General features: G+C 41.9%; 1 protein-coding gene across 3 annotated transcripts in view; it reads left to right on the top strand.

The window, feature by feature from the left end:
- Positions 1-3,591: 3,591 nt before the first annotated feature.
- The window catches only part of Cep135 (centrosomal protein 135), a 61,003-nt gene continuing 41,937 nt past the window's right edge, over positions 3,592-22,657 (top strand). The window contains exons 1-8 of one of the 3 annotated variants that reach the window (XM_085691746.2): positions 3,592-3,808; positions 6,801-6,956; positions 8,504-8,694; positions 9,330-9,497; positions 10,506-10,647; positions 12,777-12,840; positions 19,545-19,673; positions 21,137-21,352. In XM_085691746.2, coding sequence (XP_085547872.2) covers positions 6,844-6,956; positions 8,504-8,694; positions 9,330-9,497; positions 10,506-10,647; positions 12,777-12,840; positions 19,545-19,673; positions 21,137-21,352 — 1,023 coding nt within the window. In that variant the 5' untranslated portion in view covers positions 3,592-3,808; positions 6,801-6,843. Of the gene's footprint in view, positions 3,809-6,800; positions 6,957-8,503; positions 8,695-9,329; positions 9,498-10,505; positions 10,648-12,776; positions 12,862-19,544; positions 19,674-21,136; positions 21,353-22,657 lie in introns of all 3 variants that reach the window. The other 2 variants (XM_085691747.2, XM_085691745.2) reach the window with 2 other exon arrangements.

Raw genomic sequence — 22,657 nt, 5'->3', positions numbered from 1 at the left:
TGCTGCTACCAAGAAAACATGCTTTACTCTATTCTTTCCCAAACTTTCTCAGGCTTTCTGTGGATTCAGTTATCCACGTGGGCGCCATCTGTCTGTCTCTAATGGCCAAGATGGAAAGAGGCTGAAAGAGGCAGAGGTCTACTGCGGAACAATCCTTTTGTATACAATGAATTACTCTAATTGACTAATAAAATGTGATTGGCCAATAGCCAGGCGAAAGTATAGGCGGGGTGATCAAACTGAGGATACAGGCAGAAGGAAGGGCAGAGTCAGAGAGTCAAAAGACACAGAAAAGCAAGATGAACATGCTATGCTAATCAAGATACTGCCACGTGGCAGAGTGTAATACAGGTTAATTTGAAATGTAGGAGCTAATTAGTAAAAACCCTGAGTTATTGGCCAAACATTTACAATTAATATAAACCTCTGTGTGATAATTTGGAAGTGGCTCCTGGGTTGGGAAAACTCTGCCTACAGAAGCCACTCTATCCCCTTCAATGGCATCAGTTGTTGGAGGCCATGGAAGTATACAGCATATGACAACTGACCCACCAGAATCTGATGGAGTCTGTTTATCTAGGCTTCCAGGATGACTGACTCTGAAAACCGGTTGCCTGTATCTGTAATTTCTCTTATGTGCCACTTCATTTCTTCCCTAAGAACAGCTTTGGGTACTTTTCCACTGCTTGTGTGCTTATCTCATGAAAATTTTCCATCTACTGGACACACATATATCTGTGGATGGTCAGAAAGATGACTTTTCATTTATCTGTATAAATTTTATATATACATATATATGTATATATTAGGACATGCTTCATAACTAGATCTATTTCTCCCATGAAGACTGTAGACACTTAAAAGCCTGCTTTGTCCTTTTGCGCAGACTAACTGCACACAGTTATCTCACTTTTACCTCAGAGCAAGTTCAAACTAGACTGAAGGCTTTTTGTGAATGGATCATAAGTTTAAAACCTTACAGTTATGCAAAAGGTCAGAGTCATAGGGGTCCAACCAAGGCTAAGAAAATCATGCCAATTCTACACTTACCAGTCTGCTGACAACAAATCTGTGTCTCAAAGTTTGTCACTGGGAACTGTGCCCTACCCCCGTCTAGTCACAGTCTTACTCCTGTAACCTTGGCATCTTGTATTGCCATGGCGAATGGTTTGGCTCCTTATTGTTTACCCTAGGGATGTGCTTTTGACAAGGTAACTCTTGTAAATTTTTTTCATTGCTTCAAGCTTCCTGAAAGAAGAGCGTTTTTAGCTCAGAGGAGAAGAATCTAGGAGGAATTAGAATTAGGACAGGAGAATTAGAATAGAGGCAGAAGAATAATAAAGAGACTTGTTCGGAACAGCATGGTGTGAGGGTTTGTTCGCCCTCAGATACCCTAAGTGCCTTTCAGTTTAGCGTCCAGTCTGAACCCTGAGGAGGACCTTGGGCCTGAACCCCAAAGGCTCTTGTTGCTCAGTGACATAGCTTCCTTTCACTAAAGTATTTCTTAAAGGTTCTGCCACCTTCCAATAGTGCCATGCTGCAGACCAAGCTATAACACACAGTCTCAGGCCTCTGGAGAACATTTGACTTAGTTACCTTTCTATTGCTATCATCACCAGGACAACTTGTAACTTATTCTTCTGAAAAGTTAGAATCTGTGACCACCATGCCTGGGAGCATGTCAGCAGGCAAGCAGGCAGTGACCACCATATCTGCATGCCAGGGGGCAAGCGACAGGCATGGTGCTGAACCAGTAGCTGAGAAGTCACTTCTTGATCCACAAGCTCTAGGATCTGGGAATAGAATGGGCTTTTGAAAGCCATTTCAAAGCCTACCCCTGTTATGGGTCTTAGGTAGTTCAGAGATTCTCCAGTCTGACCATTAACAAATATTAAAGAAGAGGCTTTTGTTCATATACCGGCACCAGGTCTACACCCAGCACTCATAATTCCCCGGGGCAGCACAGAACCCAGCCACCTCAGTCAGGGGCTTTAAAAGGCAAAGAACATCAAGTTGCATCCTGTCTACACGCAAGCAGGTCATTTCCTGCAAAGCAAGCTTTTGTTTATGAAGCAGAAACAGCAGTTTTGTCAAAGTTGTACAAGACCAGGCAATTACAAAAATAAGCCGTTAACAGCACATAACATTTGGAAGTTCACTTTTGCGTTATGGTTTTCCTAAGCATAGAAATTTTAAATTTTTAAACACAGTTAGTGATCAGCATAACCTGAGCCATTGCATCACCAGTGACAAAGCTCCTCCAACAAGGAGACACCCAATCCTTCCCAAACAGTTCCACCAGCAGGAGGCCGGTCTCATTCAAATCATCACATTCCAGAGCAACTCTAAACTACAGCATCAGTTTATGCTTTATGCCTGGCTTTCTTAATCCAGCAATCAGGACCCCTCCCCCTCCTCTCTGGGCAAATCTCACTGGAGTATTTCCAGACTCCTGTTTGTGGTAATACTAGAAGTCTACAAAACCCAGACAGCAGGCTCGCTTTCTATTGTGGGAGTATTTCTTCTTCTTCCAGCCTCCACCGCCATGCAGTTTGCTTCGTGGTCTGGGATTCGGGTAGAAGCAACAGCAGTTTTCTTTGCTTGCTCTTCCTTCACTTGTTGCACCCCAGGATCCCTGACCTCAGACCTTGGATGTCAGCAGTGCAACTGATGCTGAGTTATCAAAGTCACTTGGAACAAAGCAGAACTATGTCTTTCAATCCCAATTTCCCTTCAGGATTTCTTCATTGAGTTTTGTTTTTTATATTTTTTAATTGGTATGTGTTTGGGGTAAGGGGAGCCAAGAATTCATCTGCACTAGATGGCTATTGTACAGTCATTTATGGCTGCTTCTTTTCAGAAAAAGATAGTTGCTTTTTTTTTTTTAACGAAAATATGTTAACTTGTATATTTCCAAGATGGTCTAAAATTTTTTCTACAGAATTCAATTCATTAGTTCCTTAGAAATTCCATTTAAAAATGGACGAAGCACACAAAATGGAGACGTGAAAGCAATGAACGAATGGGCACAAAGCAATCCACTTTCCACCAAACATTTACATACGATGCAACAACGAAGTTCAGAGGAAAGCCGACTTGGTAAGGAATATGAGCAGAAAAAAAAAAAACAACAACCCAACTCTTAACCGTCTAGAAAGTTTTTGGTGGAGTGATGGACTTTGGGGATTTGACCATGGTCTTTCTATCTGTGAACAGGTTATTTATAAACAATTTATTTCAACTTAACGTTTACAAATACCGAGGTAGAGCTAGAGAAATACAGCTAAATAAAATAATCTTGGCCTCAAGGAGTCCACAACTGGAGGCAGCAGGTGGGTACATGAACAAGTGTAGCCAGGAGAAGCTGCAAGGACAGTGATGTCTAGGGGGAATATTGGACGGTCAGCACGAATTCCCCCGTGAAAGATCCTTCTCTGCCGGGACCGAGGCTGGGGCGCAGGTTTGGCCGGGCACAGCAGCCGGTTGACAAGTCGCCGGGCGTCGCGGAGGCTTAGGGTTTCCGCCAGGGGGTGCTGTGGCCTCGCCTCGGCCGGGCCGTTACGTTTCCGGGCACCGAGGCCCGGGAGCCGCCATCACCGGCCGGGCGGGCGGGCGCGCGTCGCCACTGTGGGCCGCTCCGGTTACCGGGGCAACCGCGGCGCTTCCTCCTTGTGGGCCGCGACCGTCTCTCGGCGCCATTTTCAAACTGCGCTAGTGCCGGAACCATTGGGCGCAGCGGGAGGAGCCAGTGAGGACGGCGGGTCCCCAGGGCGATGCGCCGCGCCGGAAAGCGGCGACGGGAACGGAGGTGAGGCTCGCCCCGGGGGGAGAGGCCGCAGGGGGCCGGGCGGGGTCGCGTGGCCTCCGGGGCGGTTCCCCGAGGGAGGAAGTGGGGGAGGGCGGCGCGGGGACCGTACGGCGGGGCCGAGCCGCTGTCTGTCTGTCTGTCTGCACGGGAAAATGTCCTGGCGGGGAGAACGATGGCTCCACCTTCCAGGCTGAGTCCCGGAAGGACGGCGAAGCCGCCCGGGCCCACCCGCTGCGTGATGCCCGCGCTGTGGGGTTTGGTGTTTAAACCCTTCTGTATCCACGCGTTGGATGTGTCTGAAAAAATAAGAGGCGACCTCCTTAAGACACCCACGCTCTGGAGTGTCGTGGACAACTAGCTCTGAACGCTGAACCTACCCTTTTATGTTGTTTTGATCAAAAAGTTGTCATCCGGAATATAGGAGCAACCTAACATGTACATGTTTTTGTTTTTGCTGGGAGGATTTTACTACTTATTCTCATTCTGTCTTCTTTCATTCTGTTGTCATTCTGTCCTTCTTCTCGAAGGATGCAGAGAGGTGGTTTTGGGTACCTGGAGTTGGCAGCTGTCAAAGATGAAAAATGTTTCTTGGAGTTTGTCAGGTGTTCTTCTTGAGACCACAAGAGTTTCTCTAAAACATCAGTCAAGGCCCTCTTGTGGAAGGAACTAGAAAGTCCTAGGGGAGGCCTCTCAGAGAGGCTAGATTTATAAACGAGAGTAATCAAGAAGAAGCCGTAATTTAGAAGTAGACTTGTGGCCTGGGAAGTTACTTTCTTTGGACAGCCTTTATTCACTCAGTGTTTGAATAGGGAGGATGCCACTGTCCTTTACTGGGTGTTCACAGCAGAAGGTTTTGTACGTATTCATATATAGCATTTAAAATTTACTATTGGTGAAGAACATTTCTAACAAAAAGTTAGAAATTAGAGTTCTATGACTACATTTATTTGGCAAAGGTTAGAAAGGAAATGAGCTTTGCATAACTCTATTTTAGGGTAGATTGATAGAGAAAATAGTCGTAGATGTTTAAAAAGACAAAAAAAAAAAAAAAAGCACAAGTATAGTTTCCGGAGGTGTAGCCCAGAAGCAGAGTGCTGACTCTGGGTGTGATCCCCAACACAACAAAAAACAAAATAGACAAGTATAAAAATGTATTCAGAGGTGCGCTATATGTGTGTTTTGTTTGTTTGTTTTTTTTTAAAAAAAAAAAGGAAGCAAAAGTGGACATGGTGGTCCGCGCAAGTAATCCTAGCACTCCAGAGGTAGAGATGGAAGAGAAGGTTGAGACCACCTGGTCTACGGTAGTGAGTTCCCGGTCAGTCAGAACATCATGAGGAGACTTGGTCTCAACTTGTGAAAAAGTACAAAAGCAGGAGAAATGAATGCGGTGAAATGCTCATCTGAAAACTCCACAGACATCTTGCCTGGGTGGCTTCCCCCCCTCCTCAACGCTTTTTGAGCTGTCCTTCCCAGTTACTCGCCTCCTGTGAGACTTTCTAGCCCCGCAGTTGATTCTGAATGTTTCTGAGCTTTTCATGAATGAAATCACACACATACACACACACACACACACACACACACACACACACACACACACAGAGAGAGAGAGAGAGAGAGAGAGAGAGAGAGAGGCTTCTTTTTGCCTGCATAGTCTTTTGAGAGTCAGCCCTGTTGTCCGTTTGTACTGACAGCTTGTTGCCTCCTGTCTGGGTCACACTGTCTGGTATAGGGTAGCCTGTTTATCAGACTCCTTTAGGTTTGGTGCAGTTGTGAGGAAACCTGCTCTCAACGCTGCTGTAGTCTCCTCGTGGACATTCGTGTCCATTTTCTTCTGTCAGTATGCAGGTATAGAATTATAGCATTATAGGCTTGGGAGTGTTTAACGCTGTCAGAAACTGCTGGACTTGTTCCAAGGTGGTTTTACTCTCTCAGCCATGCGTGGGTTTCACTTCCTGGGAGCATTTGCTGACACTGGGTATTGTCAGTCCTCTTCGTCCTTCCGGGATAGGCAAAGCTGCACCTCATTGTGGTTGTAGTTTGTATTTTCCTAATGTTAAGCATCTTTTCATGTATTTCTTGAGATATCTTTTGCAAGGTGTGTTTTCAAGTTTTTGTACAACTAAAATTCAGTTTTAGCACAGTTTGGGAGGATACTTTAGGACCAGGTCTTGCTATGTACCCATATACTTAAGTACTATGTATGTACTAAGTACATAGGCTGACTATGTACTTACTGTGTGCACCAGGACGCTCTCAGATTGAGGACAGTCTCCCTGTGTCTGCCTCCTAAATGCTGGGAGTACAGGTGTGTGCTTCCATACCAGGTCTAGCCCTGATTTTCTTATTGGATTGTTTTATTATTAAGCTCCAAGAGTTCATTTTCTGCTCTGTGTGTAGATATTTTCTTATAGCTTATGAATATTTTATGGCAGTGCTTGGTTTTCATTTCCCCCACCCCCCTTTTCTCTTCCTTGGTGAGGTCAAGCCCAGGGCTTCACAATACTAGGCAAGAACTACCACTGAGTCCCATCCCCGCTGGGACTTTCATTTTCCGTAATGGGGTGTTTGGATGAGTTGATGTTTGTCGCTTTTAAAAGGCCCTACCTATCAGGTTTTTCTGTTCTGTTTATTGCTGTTAAGGAATTGCCTGTGAGTTGTGCGCTCAGCCCAGTGTGGGGCACTTGTCTAGCATGAGTAAGATGTCTGGATGCCGTTCACAGGTAAGAAAGTGGAGTTTTCTTCAAGGATCCCTTGCCGGCCTCTGGGAAATCTTTGTTTTCCTCTAGAATTGTTGTTGTTTAACTTTTGCATTCAGGTTTGTGAAGAAATGCATGTTTTAAGGTAGCAAAATAGAGATCATATGTACTGGATTTAAATCAATGTTAATATTACAGAGTAATGATGCCCTGAAAAGGAACAGAATTGTTCTTTCCTGTTCAAGGAGCTTCTCTTGCAGTGGAACTTTAAGGGCTGTGTGTTGATCCTCTCTCAGGCTTTGATTGTGGAGACTGAGTAAAGCCGGCCCGGGAGACGAGATGAGCACGGCCGCGGAAAGGAAGTACATCAACGTTAGGAAGAGGCTGGACCAGCTGGGCTACCGCCAGACTCTGACGGTGGAGTGCCTGCCTCTGGTGGAGAAACTCTTCAGGTAAAGATGAAAGTGCGGTTAGAGATGTCTGTGCTCTTTAATCCACGTCCTGAGTTTGTGGTAACCTTCCTGCTTCAGGAAAGCGGCAAGGGGACTTTGGGGAAGTCTGTAAGTCCGCTGAAGCTGTGTGTGCTCTCCTCAGTCCAAAGCCTTGTCCCCAACTAAGGGCCTTCATGGTGCAGGATGCTAGGGATTACCATACCCTCTGTGCTCTTCCGACTCACCGGTTCTGAGTGGTTTCCCAATGGAATTGCACTCTGAGGTTTCCAATAGAGGTCAGAGGTCCTTTTCCTTTTCTGTCTTGTCATTTGTTTTTACCGTTCTGCATTGGTGAGGACAGTCCACAGCCCTGAGTGCGCTGGGCAGGCGCTCTACTCTGAGCTGTACTCCCACCCAGCTCTCCCCTTCAGTGCCCTGTCTGCCAGCTGGTCCTTTGATTTCTTTTATTCTAGAAAGGTTCTCTAATTTGTTGCTGTTGCCGTCACATGTGACCTCAGCTGACAGGCTCTCTGTGATTTCCCCTCCTTTTCCACAAGAGCTGTAGTGTGGAGGTTTGAGACTGCAGCAGGTATTTGAGAAGGTTCATTAGTAGGACTACGGGTAACACTGGTAGATAGCAAGGAATGGTAAAGATAACTTGTGACCTTGGATATGACCCCCAAACCTCTCATGACCCAGTGCCTTCGTTTCCTGGCGCTTTGTCCTCACACGTGTTGAGTCACACAAACATGCACTCTCTGTACACTTCTCCCTTTGTCTGTAGTGAGCCCACCGTCTCCCTTCTTCTTGTGTGTCACCCTTGCTCTCCCTGCTGTGTAGGACAGTCACATCAGCCGCATTCGACAGTCGCTGTGCATCATCATCGTCATCTTGGTGTTGTCCCCTTTCATTGCAGATTTCGTAAGATATGGTCGTTTACAGTTGCTATAGATTGCTCATATAGGAAGCTTGGAAATGTTTGATTATCATGTACTAAGTGTCTGATGATTGTAGAATATAAATTCGTCATTATTAAGTGCGTTTTGTGTGTGTTTTCTCATGAAACATTTAGTTAATGAGTGTTCTATAAGCTGTGTTCTTGGAGGTAAGAGCGTGATTTTGGTTTGCTGTCTTCCTGGAGGTTGCATACAGCAGACAACCAGTACATGACTACTCAATAAAGAGCCAGTTGCACCTAGAGAAGGAGCAGGAGGGGAGCTTAAACAGTGATCTGACACAGTAGCTCATTTGTTGGGAGCCTGAGTTAGATGTTGCTGAACAATGGGATTTTTAAACTAAAGGTAAAGTTGTCAATAAAAGTACTTTCAGAACTGGGGGGAAAATAACCAAGCAACAATCTGATGTGTTTGTATTTTATAACTTATGGCTTGTTTTGAGAAACTTTTGAGGACCTTTGATACCTTGAAAGTTCCTAACTGTTCATTCTTGTAAATTCGGTATTACTTTACATTAGCATTATATTTAAGCCTTTTTAGAAATGTATTTGAAGTTACTAGAAGGCTAATAGAATCCTTTCTTGCCTTTCATTTTCTGTCCTTTAACGTTAGTGACTTAGTTCATACAACAGAAAGCCTACGCCAGTCCAGGCTGTCCTCGGCAAAGGCGGAGAAGGAAAGTGCCAACTTCGATTTTGTTTTGGAGCCTTATAAACTTGAGAATACAAGACTGAGCAGGGAGAATAATGAATTGTATCTGGAGTTGATGAAGCTGAGAGAATGCTCAGACCAGCACATTAAAGGTACATGAAACCTTGATGATATTTTTAAATGCAGGACCTTGTCATCTTTGTTTTATAAGTGGAAAAGGCTAAAGTCTCGTTTTAAAGTCCTTGACAAGAAAACTGATAGTCATGCGAACAGCTCCGTCAATGCAGGAGGATGCACTGACGAATGCGTGAGGACGGAGATAAGTGTGTAGTCCTCAGCCATGATAGTCCGCACAATATGTGGATTATGTTTTTGGTTTGCAATTGGTAAAAAGAATATTAAATAGCAGAATAAAAGACATTTTCTTGAAACAGCTGTTGTTCCTATTACTGAAAAGAAAAGTAATGAATGACCGTGTAGCACTTATTAGGCAGTGTTGAGCCAGGAAGGAGATTTCAAAGATAAATTATTTGGTTATCTTTCTATAAACGTTGTATTCAATAATTCTTTAGCTTAAAGCCGACTTACTGGATCAAAGCCATGGTACACATTAGCGATATACAATAATAACAAGAACATAAAGTTGCTTTTTGTGATTATGTGCAGATTTGTTAGCAGTAGGAAGTACATTTAGCTTAATCCAACCTGTAAGGCTCAGGTGGCACCTCTCAGCTTGGTGCCAATGTCTTGATCTTTGGAGTTATATTTTCATCTTTCTCACTTTAAGAGTTGAAAACTACATTGAAAAAGTGTGCACACGAGACAGCTGATCTGAAGTTTCTGAATAACCAGTACGTTCATAAGCTCAAACTCCTGGAGAAAGAGAGCAAAGCTAAGAATGAGAAAATCCAACAGCTTCAAGAAAAGAATTTGCACGCTGTAGTTCAGACTCCCGGTGAGTCCTCCCCTTCTCGAGCCAAGCTGGCTGGTGTGCTCATGACGACAGACTGGACTGTGCCTTTCTCATGAGAACCAATCTCTTTAGAAAGTGCAGCCCTAGTCTGGCCTGCTCCTGAGAAAGTAAACGGGTTATGAGTTTTATATGACTCTAAGATGAATCTACCCATTTATAAATATTTCTGCTGCCTATAAAGATAATTGCAGAGGTGTTCACTATTGATTCAGATTATAGTATGACTGTATTACAGGTGACATCCTATTATATTTTAGTTGTGCTCTTTGGAGTTTCAGTTATCTGCTCGCCGTGTGTGTTTCTGCTCTGTTTGTACAGGAATGTGTGCGTGTGCATATGTAGGCCAGAAGTCAACTTTGGATTTCTTTCTCTATTGCTTTCCACCATTGTTTTGAGACAAGGTTTCTCACTGAGCCTTGAGTTTGTCTATGAGGCTAGACGGCCTGATCCACAAGCCCCAGGGATTTTTCTGCCTCTGCTTCTCCGATGCTGGGATTACAGGCTTTGACACCACCACTAATTTTTTTTTCCATGGTTTCTGGGATCAAATTCAGATCCTCATGCTTGAATGGCAGACACTTTGACAGCTGAGCTATCTCCAGCCTCCAGTTACCTGTTCTTTTGGCATTGTTTAATAAGCAGTGTATTTTAGTTCTTACTGCCAGTGCTCCTCACCTGACAGTTGTCTGATGGTGACATTGTAGCTCATGGCATTGGTCACTGAAAGACACACTTAGATTTTAATCCTGCCAAAATCTAATCTAGCCAAGGAACAGTTTAAACCTGTGTGCATATGCCAAGCCCGCAGGCATAGAAAACTCATTTTATAGTCTCATTAAATGTTTGAGAAATACATTGTTCAGTCAGAGATCAGGGTGAATATTTACATTAGAGCCCACTTTAACAGAGAAGGTTAATCTGTGCTGTTCAGAATGTAGAAAAGTGTGTGGTTCTTCTTGGTTTTTAAGACATCTATTTCTGCATTCTTAGGAGGCAAGAAAAGAAGCATTGCATTTAGGCGCCAGCGGATGCAAATCGATGAACCAGCCCCACCCTCTGAAGTCAGTTCCTACCCAGTTCCACAGCCAGAGGACCCATACATTGCAGACCTCCTGCAAGTGGCTGATAACAGGTGTGTTACATACTCGTTTGCTGAGCTGGAAGGGGTGGATGTGTGCGTGTCTCAAGGACCTGAGTTCAATCATTGTCATCATCATCTTCATCTTTGTTTCTGTCCTGTCAGCCAGCCTCCAAATAATGACGGAAACTTCCTACTAATTATGAAAGCTTGCCTGTAGCTTAGGCTTGTTCCTAACTAGCTCTTATAACTTAAATTAACCCATTTATGTTAATCTACATTCTGTCATGTCGTGTTACCTCTTTTCTATCTTGTATCATCTGTTTCTTCTCCATGTTTCTTGGCTTCTCTCATGCGCCTTGAGCATCTCCTACTTCCTCTCTCTCTGCCCAGAAGTTCCCCTTATACCTCCTGCTTAGCTGTTGGCCATTCAGCTCTTTATTAAGACAATCACAGCAATATATCCTCACACAGTGTACAAATATCCCACATCATTTGTTGGCTTGTTTGATTACTAGCTGCGTTGTAAGATGTTTAGTGGGAAAACTTGGCCTTGTTAATTGTGTCCCTGCATCTAGCACAGAACTTTGCATAGGTCCTCAGTAGGTGTTTTCAGAATGATAAGGACACTTTTTACTTGTTTAAAAGCTTTGTTTTCTAGTAAGTCTTGTATCTGAGGTTTCTGATACTTTCATACTTGCTATAAAATACCTTACTGCTGATAGGAACCTATTTCAATCGAGTTGCTTTGACATTCAGTTTCATCTAAGTAGGTTAACTTTTACTGGAATCTCTACTGCTTCAGACTTAAAGCAAAATGCCAGCTGGACATGAATAGAATGCTATCTTGATCTGAAATTCTTCTCTTCTGCATTCTTTAGCCCTATATTTATATCCTTTTATAAGTCAGAGTCAGAAATAAATTCTTTTTAATTAACTGTTCATTAGGCCTCCTGGACAAGGCTTGAGTCCATGCCCTGAGGTCCTCAGAGTAAGGTCCTGCTACTGTTTGGGCATGCTTGAGCCCAGGTGTCACTGAGGGAGTTACAGGGCTTTAAGGGCAAGAGAACAAACGCCAGAGACACTCTAGTGATTCTGGGGGAGGCCTCCAAACTGGGGTACATGGGAAGACAGTGCAGGTAAGGACTTTGTGGTTCATAGAGAATACAGAGGAGGTTTTCCAACCACTCATCATTTCTAAAAGAGCATTGGTTGAGATCTCCTGAAGACACTTCAGTCATTTATTCTCTCCCAATATCATGTGCCTGTGTTTATGTGGCTACCTTGACCTTTTGTGGGCTGCTTATCGGCTAAAGTTATGGCTGGGCTGCCAGGTAGTCTTCTTTAAAGAATTGTTTACACTGTAGAAGTGCCTCAGTCTCTGTTTCTGTTTGCTTTGGTGTGCACACACACATTGCATAGAGTCTCCTGCATTGATCTTGGAGTGCTTGCATGCCTGCTTGTATCCTTAGTAGGTTAATAGAAACTTCTGTCTTCAGTAAATTTTGAATTGAGCTCTGCAGCCCACTTATTGCAGCTCCTGGACAATGTCCCTTCAAAGCAGACCCGCTTCAGGCTTTTCCCATCAAAAGTGGGTTATGCCATACTTAGACAATAGAATCCATGTGGAGCTCAGATGGTTTGGATGAAGTCTTGATTCTTAGAGCTCTTAGGTTCTAGGAAAAATAGACTTTGCTAGAGTCACTAGAAAATTGCTGTTTTCTCCATTTTCTCCTCTCCAAAAGTGTAAAGTAGTTTAGTAGGCAGCTCAGGGCTGGTTAGGGTCAGAACACACATGCTTGTCCCTTGTCTCACTTAGTGATACTGTTAATTTCTAGCTAGACCTTGAGTTTCCTGAGCCTAAAAATTGGTAATTGTACCTCAGAGTCACTCTGAGGACACAGCTGAAGAGTGAGGTGATTATTACATGACGTGTCTAAGTTTCAAATCACTTGCCTCTCAATTGTGATCCCTCCCTCTATAAAATTAGCTCTCCAAAGTGATGGACTGTGTTTAATGATGAGGCTCTGGGATCCTGCAGCACAGTATTGCACCCCCCTCGCCCAAGTACCCGGTAGCCGGAAGTGGGATTTTATGCAACAACAATGACTTTCATGTTCCATTGTATTGTCTCTTTAACCCAAGTCTGCTCCATATGCTGACACTGGTTATCCATGTTTCAGGATTCAGGAACTTCAGGAGGAAGTCCACCAGCTGCAAGAGAAGTTAGCACTGATGGAAAACGGGGTGAGAAATTACAGCAAGCAGGTGGGAATTTGCTTATTTGTGTGTCTGGGTTGAGATGTGTTTGCTCTGATCACGACTAGAATTGTCTTATCCTTGATATTACAGCTACCTAGTTTTAAGTGCAGCCTTTATCTTTTCCAAAAAGCTTGTTAGTCGAGGTAATAGGTGGAGTAGCTTTAGAGTGCCTGGTCCGTTCCCTTCATTATTCACTGAGGTAAGCAGCAATTTTTAAATTGTTTTGTTTTTTTTTTTATTTTATTCTGTTTCCCCAAATCAAAAAAAATTGCCCCAAATAAAAATAGTGTGTTACTATGTTTATCTCAAGAATAATTTTATATAAGTATGGCAGCATATTTTTATAATTATGTTTGTTAAGAGGGCCAGCTAGATGCCTCAGCAGATAGAGGTGCTTGTCACCCGGCCTGATGACCTGAGTTTGATCTCCAGGACCCAAACGGTGGAGGGAGAAAACAGACTCCCAAAAGTTGCCCTCTGACCTCCGTTTATGAGGCATGCACACACACATACAATATATATAATAAATATTTTTTTAAAAAACACGAAAGAGAATTGTATAATTTTTTTTTGTTCATTTCTTTTTTACTGAATCTAAGCCTTTGGACAGTTCCTCTTCTGGGTTGCTGTGCTCGCTGTGGTTGCTCTGGAAGCATTACTGCAGCATGGCAGCTTCCTAAGGAGAAGGACCCAGCAGCTGCAGTTAGATCATAGCCACAGCAAGCTTCGTGCTTGTGCTCTCTGTGTTGTCTCTGGGTTAAACAGCGTGCTTTATTTCCTTCTGTGCTTACTGAAGTTTAAACTGGGTAATGTTTTTTTCATGTGCATGGCTATATTGCATGATCTGCACATATAACTCTGTATGCTGGTATAACTCTGTAACATGAGGGCTGGGCTTGTTGGGGTTTCTGTCCTGCCCGGTGCCCCAGCTGTTTAGTCCCAAAGAAAGTCACACAGAGGTCTCCATAAGATTATAAACTGATTGGCCCATTAGCTCAGGCTACTTATTAGCTCTTGTAGCTTATATTAACCCATTATTCTTATCTATGTTAACCACATGGCTCGGTACCTTTCTCAGCGGGGCAGGTCACATCTTGCTTCTTCCGTGGTCTGGGGAGGACTGGGGGAAGAGCTTCCTTCTTCCCAGAATACTCCTGTTCTCATTGCCCCACCTCTACTTCCTGTCTGGTTGACCCATCTATACTTCCTGCCTAGCCAATCAGTGTTTATTTAAAACATGATTGACAGAATACAGATAATTCTCCCATACCATAACTCTTCGTTTGTAAAGTACTTTGAAAATCATTTGGATTGGAAAGGAGTTAAAGAAAGTTCTAATATTATCAAACCAAAAACCCCCACAAACAAACATTCAAAGTCCTTTATGAAGGTACTATAACATTGGTTCTCAGCCTGTGGGTCTTGACTTCTTTGGGGTCAAATGACACTCTCACAGGGGTCACGTTATCAAATATCATGTACATCAGATACTTATATTATGATCCATAACAGTAGTAAAATTACAGTTATGAAGTAGCAAAGAAAATAATTTTATGGTTGGGGTCACCACAACACGAAGAGTTGTAAGGGTAGCAGCAGTAGGAAGGCTGAGAGCCACTGCAGTCATCACACTGGGCTGTGACTTTGGGATAAAAAGCTTGCCTAGCATTAGGCACCAGATTCAATTCGTAGCATAGCAGAAAAAGGAAAAAGAAGCACAAATTGAACGTCGTTGTGTTTTTTTCAGTTTATAACCACATTTTCCCAAGTACTTTATGAACAGAAGGTGCCCAAGCCTTGCCGTCCATCTCTGAGGTGGCTGAAGTGTTTGGAGGACATCACTTGGTCATGCTGGTTAAAGCACTAGTTCACTAACTATCCGTCTTAGCTGTGCCCTCTCTGCTGTGCATTCTTCTTTGGCTTGTGTTTGTTCTTCTCAGAAGGTATTCGCGTTGTGAGGGCTAGCGGTCAGCTCAGTGGCAGGCACTTACCCAGCCTGCTGAAAGCCCCCAACTGAAAACAGTAACAGCACCCCTTCGGCTATTCCTGACTTCTTCTGACGATCTATCCCCACTTTCTCAAAGTATCTCCTTGTTTCGGCGTCCTGTTCTTACCTTTAAGTAGTTATATTTGTACTCGGGGTCTCGTAAGACTTAATGGACAGGGGGTTGTGTAGCGGTACTTTCTTGTCAGGACAGCCAGCTCACAAATAATGGCCGGGAGACTTATTATTATGAATGTTTGGCCTTGGCTTTGTTCCTAACTAGTTCTTATAACTTAAATTAACCCATATTTCTTAATCTGCATTTTGTCACATATTTTGTTACTAATATCTGTATTGCCCATCTGCTTCCTCTGCATCTGGCTAGTGACTCCACTTTTCTTCTTCCTAGAGTTCTCTCTCTTTCTGCCTGGAAGTCCTGCCTATACCTCCTGCCTAGCTGTTGGCTGTTCAGCTTTTTATTATACCAAATCACAGCAATATATTTTTACATAGTGTAAAATTTCCCCCTTCTTGTCTAAATAAAAAGAAAAGATTTTTACTCTTAATACAGTAAAATTATATATGATAAAATTATATATGCTACAAGTAAGAATTAAATTTACAATATCCAGCCCATTTGTATTTGGCAAATTTGGAGAAGTTGCTCTATTATCTATCTTATCTTGATGAGTTCAAAGTTTTATTCCTAAACCATTTTCAATCATAAATTGTATTACCATACTAAAAAAAATCTTTCAGACCTTAAATATCTTTTTAGATAAACAACTTAACCTTTAATGTTTTTAATGTTTCACAACCTTACAAACTTTACATCTCTTTTGTAAGTTTCTTTACTGAATTTGGTAACAAGGAAAACTGTATGACTGTCTTCACCTCCTTCAAAGACCCCAGAAGGCTATTATATTACCTGAATAAACAGGAAGTGCAGAACAAGCAACTTCCAAAACTATAGAAACAAGAGAGACATCTGGCTGCCTGAACAGTCACCCAAGGTTCTTCTGCAATGTTGGCGCATCCTTCTTCAACCTACAGGCCAAGAATATATGACAGACTTTTTTGTGAAATGGGAATTTTGAAGGATTATCCTACCTTGTCTTAGCAAAGTTTGGTAGTCACCTTCTTTTGTGTCCTGCTTGTCTGATTTGAACAGCATACTGTCAGCAGTTGAGGTGAGGACAGTTTTTTGCCAAGTGGCTAGCTTTGCCACAAAGAAAGCAAACTCCATATGGAGGTTCTTTGATACCCATCATCCTTTTGAAATAGATTGGTACTGTCAGGAACAGATGCGTCTTACTGTCATAAAAAACCTTATGTTATTAAAACATCTTAAATGCCATAGTCTGTAGATCTCTGAAGTGTTTGGAGAGCATAATCTATCTAAAATATATCTGTTAGACCTTGAAAACATACCTAACATAGCCATAAATTTGATTGTTAAATGACTAACTACTAACCTGTATTTATTAATTATCCTAAGTAGTTTCCAATTACATTGTTAAATGAACCGCATACTATACTTAAAAAAGAATAGAAACATATACAGTATAACAAAAATAACTTTAAATTCATATCAGCATACAAAAATCCATAACAATGTAAAATATTTAAAACTAGTGTTACTTTTTAATTTAAAAGTAAATTCTATGATCTACTCTTTTATTCCATCATTTCTATATCCCCTTTTCTTTTCAGAGTGAGATTCTATTGTTTAGCCTTCTCCCTGACCTTGACCAACCACAACTTGTAACCAACCCTCCTAAATGATGATAAACGTCCACAATCCATTGAGCAGCCGAAAACCATCCACCCACCTCTTGGGAATGCCCAAGCACCATGTTCTCTAGACTGCTTCCTCTTGTCTGGGGTGACAGCATCTCTAGTGGACCCTGACAAAATTGACATAATAGTCAAGTCCTGAGAGAGCTAGCGACATTATTTTTTGTTTAGTCTCTGTGTTTGGAAAGTGTAGAACTTATCTGAAGTCTTGACTGGACAGTCTTGTGAGACTGGATGGACCATCTTAGGTAGCAACTTTGCAGTTGTTCTGGATACAGATTTTGAGGAAACTGTGACAGAGATATTTTGAGAGGTTGGATCACAGGATATTTGTATTCATTGGTGTCTGGTCCTTTTTTTTCTGAAAACACACAAACTTTTAAAGGTAACATATATGTCTGTGTTAACACAAGTATGGAAAGAGTGGTGTTCTCAAGCCAGCTAAAGATGATGTTTGTTTTACGTTTGAGCAGGTAAAATGCATCTGACAACTCTATTTGCACTGCATAACCAAACCTCTATCCATGCCACATAAAAGGATGGAATATAATAATAGGTCATGAGGACTCTGTAGCCAACAGGATTTATCCTGTCTCATCTAGTCTCAGAGCTGTCCCCATAGTAACGGGATCAGCATATATGTCACCTGTCCTGTAGGGTTTTGTTTGTTTGTTTCTTCCTTTATGTCTATAGCCAAGATTTTTAGGAGGTTTTCCCCAGTCTAATCTAGTCTTTATTAATTTTGAGGAAATCCATAGCTTTTTGTTCACTGTGGATACAAAGGCATAGCCTCTTCCCCAACACAACATGTTTTCTGACTTCCATTCTGAAGTTAAGACTTTCTAAAAATACACAGACTGGTTTAACTTAGCAGTTTCCATAATCCAGTGTCTCTCAACAGCTATTGCTTTTTGTTCATTAACATTTAAACAATTCAGAGTCAACAAAACAACATAAAGGATCCAGACACTCTGTGTATTTTCCATCTTTATGTGGCTTTTCCTTTTATGTTACTTTGCTCTCCATTTAAAGACTATTATTTTTAAACTACTTTTTATGACTGTTTATGCCCTTTTTCTTTTTTTTTCTTTAGTACCTAAGCACATTTTTAAGCACACTATAGCCTATTCAGAGTTTTTCTTGGTCTGGACGTGACTTTTTGCTTTATCTGCAGCCTCCTGTGACCACATGAGCCACGTCTTAACCTGCTAGGCTACTGCTGCATGGCCCAGCTTAGCATATGGCACACTGGCAGCTGGCTCTGCCACCCTCAGTTCCTTGAGAGCCTAGTCTCATGCCAAAGGGTACTGCCTCTGGAGCTGCATTTATCTTCCCCAGCTCTTGGAATTTATTGTGTCCGCCTGCAGCAGGCATTTGTACCCAGTGCCAGCTGTGCAGCCGGGCTTCTTGAGAGAGCCACACCTCTGTCCGCTGAGCTTCAGGAGACCAGTCGCCAGGAAGCGTTCTCAGGCCTTATGTATAAAGTTTGGCCATTAGCTTAGGTTTGTCCCGCTAGCTCTAATAACTTAAATTAACCTGTTTTTACTAATCTGTATTCTTCCATGTGGTCCAGTTGCCTCTACTCCCTTCTGTATGTCTGACTTCTTCAGTCTCCCCCTGGTGTAATCCACACACCTAGATTCCTCTTTTTCTTTCTCTCTCTCCCCAGAAATCCTGTCTCCTCTCCTGCCTAGCTATTGACCATTCAGCTTTTTGTTGCACCAATCACTGCAATATATCTTTACATAGTGTACAGATATTCCACATCAGGGTTGTGTTTGTTCAGTGCTCGATTCTTCACACTTCTCTCCAGTCCAGTCATGCTGAGTCATTTCTGCTGCCTCTGATATTTCCCATGATTTTGTGTATGCATGTTGCTGCCTGGAGCACCCCTTTTTGTGATCCAACACTTCCATAACCTTTATGGACATCCTGCATTGTCTTTGATGATGTTATGGGTATAAACATAGAATGCAGAGTGGGCCACTTCATCCCTTTAAGTACCGGTTCCGTAAGATATCATTTCCTTTACTCTACTGTTGAAGACCTATTATGCTGCAACTGTTGGGGTGCTTGCTGGTACTCCCTGTTATGTTCTCTGTTCCTGGGATTCAAAGTGCATCCATCACTGTGCTGGGAAATTATTGAATTGAATCTTCATTTTTTTTTCTGAATTGGGGGAAAACAAAGTGTGTGTGTGTGTGCATTTTTCTAATTCATGCATGTGAATTGGTTTCAATTTATTAACTAAATTCACCATATTTTTCTATCTTTCTTGATACTCAATTTGATAGCAACTCAGTTGTTAGTATTTTCCATTCATTCCAACATTCATCCATTCTAGCAAGCGCTGAAGTACGTCAGCATTATTCCAGTGCTTGAACATGTGTATAATCTGCCAAGACATTTCTGTTCTTATAAACAATTGCCTAATTTTAGAGGGGAGAAAAAAACCTCAAAATTTAATTAGAATCAGCTCCATAAGAGCACTGATGAGAGCTATGCTGATACTATAGCGTTGGTGTATTCTGTGTTTTCACACGTGTGGACTCCAGTATAAATGGTAGCTGCTTGTATGCATTGTTGCTATATTGATAGGGGAGTTCAGCCAATCAAATTCTGTCTGTGGGGCGTGTTGCCCTAAGGCAAAAGTTTACCTATAAACCTGGAGGGTGCATTTCCCTGCCCTCTCTCACTCTGGCCTGGATCCAGCATTCCAGACGGGTGGGATTCTGGTGTAAGTTTTCCCTTCTGTTTTATTAAAGCTGTATCTTTTGTAAGATAGTCTGGGGACCGTTCATTACCGATCGCACTGCGTCTTCAGTACATAAGGAAAGATCGTATCTAAACGAGAGTTCCGGGTTCAGGATTTGCTTCACATCCTATTTCATCAACTTTATATCCTCAGATTGAGCTAAGAGAACGAGAAATAGAGCGACTATCACTTGCTTTGGATGGCGGCCGTTCCCCTGATATCCTGTCTCTGGAGACTAGAAATAAAACCAATGAAAAGCTTATTGCTCACTTAAATATCCAGGTAATGGCTCTTAGGGCGGCTTCCTTGAGTCAATAAAAATCTGAGGTTTTTAAAATGACCTGTGGGTTGATAAAAGTGGCAGGCTTGTTCACTGAAGTATTTTTTATAAGGGAGTTTATATTATTTATTTATATTTATAGGGGAGTTTTTATTATTTATAAGGGAGTTTTTGTTTGTTTTATTCTTTTTGAGACAGGTTTCTGGGCAGGGCCTTCCATGTGCTCTTTAAAACTCATGAGTGAGTGAGGCGTGGTGACACACTCCTGTAATCTTGTACTTGGGAGGGAGAGAGGCAGAAAGATCGGTTTATGGCCAGTCTCAGCCTCATAGTAAATTCTAGACTATCATGGGTTACATGAGACCCTATCTCAAAAGAACAAAGCAACAAAATATATAGAGAAAAATCAGAAAGTTTTGTTTTAGTATATTTTAAAATATACTAACAAAGTTTATCTTTGTGTCTTGGGGAATTCTTGGTGACTCTGTATTTTTAAAAACTTAATGACTGTTTCATGCTGTAAAAGATAATTTTAAGGTAGATATATGCTTATATATACTACAAGTTATAGATATATGTACTATCTATGATATATGCTGTATGATGCACAATATTAGCTACTTTACATACATATCATACAACATATGTTAATATGTAATATATTATTGACTGTTAATATGATAGTGTAGCTTGGTAGTAAGGCTTGTGTAACATGCAAGTCTCAAGTCCAACCTCACCACTGCCAAGAAGTAGTAACGTAGATAAAACATGCAGCTTGTGTCTGCTTGCACCAGGCTTCGACCTGAGATGAAGAAGCATAAGAGCTCTGTAAGGTGTGACATGGAGCTTAGAAGTTTATATCCAGGGCAGGGCTGGGGGTCTGTCTGTGTGTAATAGGTGGAGTTTGCTCAGAGACAGTAGAGGCAGCATCAAATACACTGTCCAATGGAAACGTGAGTCCAGACAGATGGGATGCAGTATAATTGCAAATAATGTATTTATCCCAGTATATCCCAAACTTTATTTCAGTGTGTGATAGTTTTTACTTTCTGAAAACAACAACAACAAAAACCCAGAACTTTGAAGCTTTATACCGTTTACGTTTATAGCACATCTTAGTTTAGAGTCGCCATGTTTAAAAGTGCTCAGCAGCTACATCTAGATGCTAGTAGCCACTGTATTGGACAGCACAAGCTAGTGTCATTATGACAGTCTTGTCGTATTTTTATAGCTCTGTTGGGAACAAATTCACACAAATTTCTTATCCTTTCTTTCTGTATTTGAAAAATAAAAGCCAGTGGACATGTATTTTCATTGAGGTACACATTGTCAGTTTGGCAAAATAAAATAGTATTTAGGATTACACATACAAATTTAGCTTCATTTAGTTTCAGCATCTTTTAAAATCCTGTTGTTTAGAACTTTTAGTTTGAAACTTTATCACGCGATTGTAAATTGGATTCAGGTTGACTTCCTTCAGCAAGCTAATAAAGAGCTGGAGAAGCATATTCAAGAGCTGGTGGAAACCAAGGAAACGGTGACAAGTGAAGTTGTGAACCTCAGTAACAAGAACGAAAAGCTCTGCCAGGAGCTAACGGAAATCGACCAGCTAGCGCAGCAGCTGGAAAGGCACAAGGAGGAAGTGCTGGAGACTGCCGACAAGGAGCTCGGGGAGGCAAAGGTGATGCTGGCTCTGTGCTGTGGGGTCTCACTAGTCCTGAGCACAGTGAGCTGAGCTCGGGATGGCCATGCCCAGCTTTGGGGCTTGCTTACTGCAGACATGTTTCTACCTTTAATAACCCCAGGTTTGCACCCGTTAGAAGACGGCCTTTGCTGTAGTTGGGCTAGTTTTCCTGAAACACACCTGTTCATAGAGTAAATGTCTACACACCGCCTGATGTCCTCTGGCTTCCATCCCTGTCATTTTATCTCTGAAGTTTGTCCTCTTGTCAGATTTAGCTCAAGAATCCTTGAAAGATTATTTTTGCATGTGTGTGTTTATATCATGTACATTCTTGTGTGTGTATGTTCACATGTGTAGGCATACATATATGCATTGGTGAACATGCATGTCTGTGAGCAAGTGTGTGTAGGCCTGAAGCTGATGTTGGTCATCTGCCTCAATCATTCTTCCTTTATTTATCTGGCAGGGTCTGCCTCTGACCTCAGCGTTTACTGTTTTAGCTTTGTCTAGCTTGTGAGCTTGCCCTAGGGATCCCTGCTTAGCCTCCTTAGTGTTGGGATTAGAGGTGGTTGCCATACCTGCCCAACGTTCATATGGGTACTTGGGATCTGCACTCTGGTCATTAAGCCTGTGCTGTTTGTCCGTTCCCCACTGAGCCATCTTCTCAGCCCCTAAAGGTATTATTAAAACATTTTCCTTGCAGATTTTATAGTTGGTAGCCACTTCATCATCTTTCCACTGAAAAGATGCACAGGGTGAAATTTGTTTGTAATATTCCTCTCTTACTACTAATAAGAAGCCCACAGGAAACATACTCAGTGCTGAAAGATTAAAATCTTTTACTCTGTAATCAGGAACAACTCTAGGACACTTTTATTATTTCTGATTATCATAATACTGAGTCAGAAGTGGTGACTGCCTAGAAATCCCAGCATTTGCAGAGAGACTGAAGCAGGAAGACTGTATTCTAGGCTAGCTGTGGTACACTGTGAAACCATATCTAAAACTAAAACAGTACTGTGAGGCCTTCTCAGCAATTAGACAAATAAATAAATAAAACAATAAAGAAAAGGGCATGTACTTTTCAAAGAAATAGTAAAAAAACTTTTGCTCATATGTTATATGACCTTAATTGTGGAAAATTCAAAGATTTGAACACAATAAGATAGAATAAATAAGTTTAACAAATTGCATCTTATACACATACACACAAATCACATACAATTTTGTATACTAAGAATAAAGAAAATCCAACAAAGAAATTAATTAATCCATTTGCAGCTACATCAGCAAGAATGAACT

This window comes from Myodes glareolus, chromosome 8 (assembly GCF_982192425.1).
Source record: "Myodes glareolus chromosome 8, mMyoGla1.1, whole genome shotgun sequence".
In the NCBI taxonomy this organism is placed as follows: Eukaryota; Metazoa; Chordata; class Mammalia; order Rodentia; family Cricetidae; genus Myodes; species Myodes glareolus.
The sequence above is the reverse complement of the archived record's forward strand: the minus strand, read 5'-3'. Positions and strand labels throughout refer to the sequence as shown.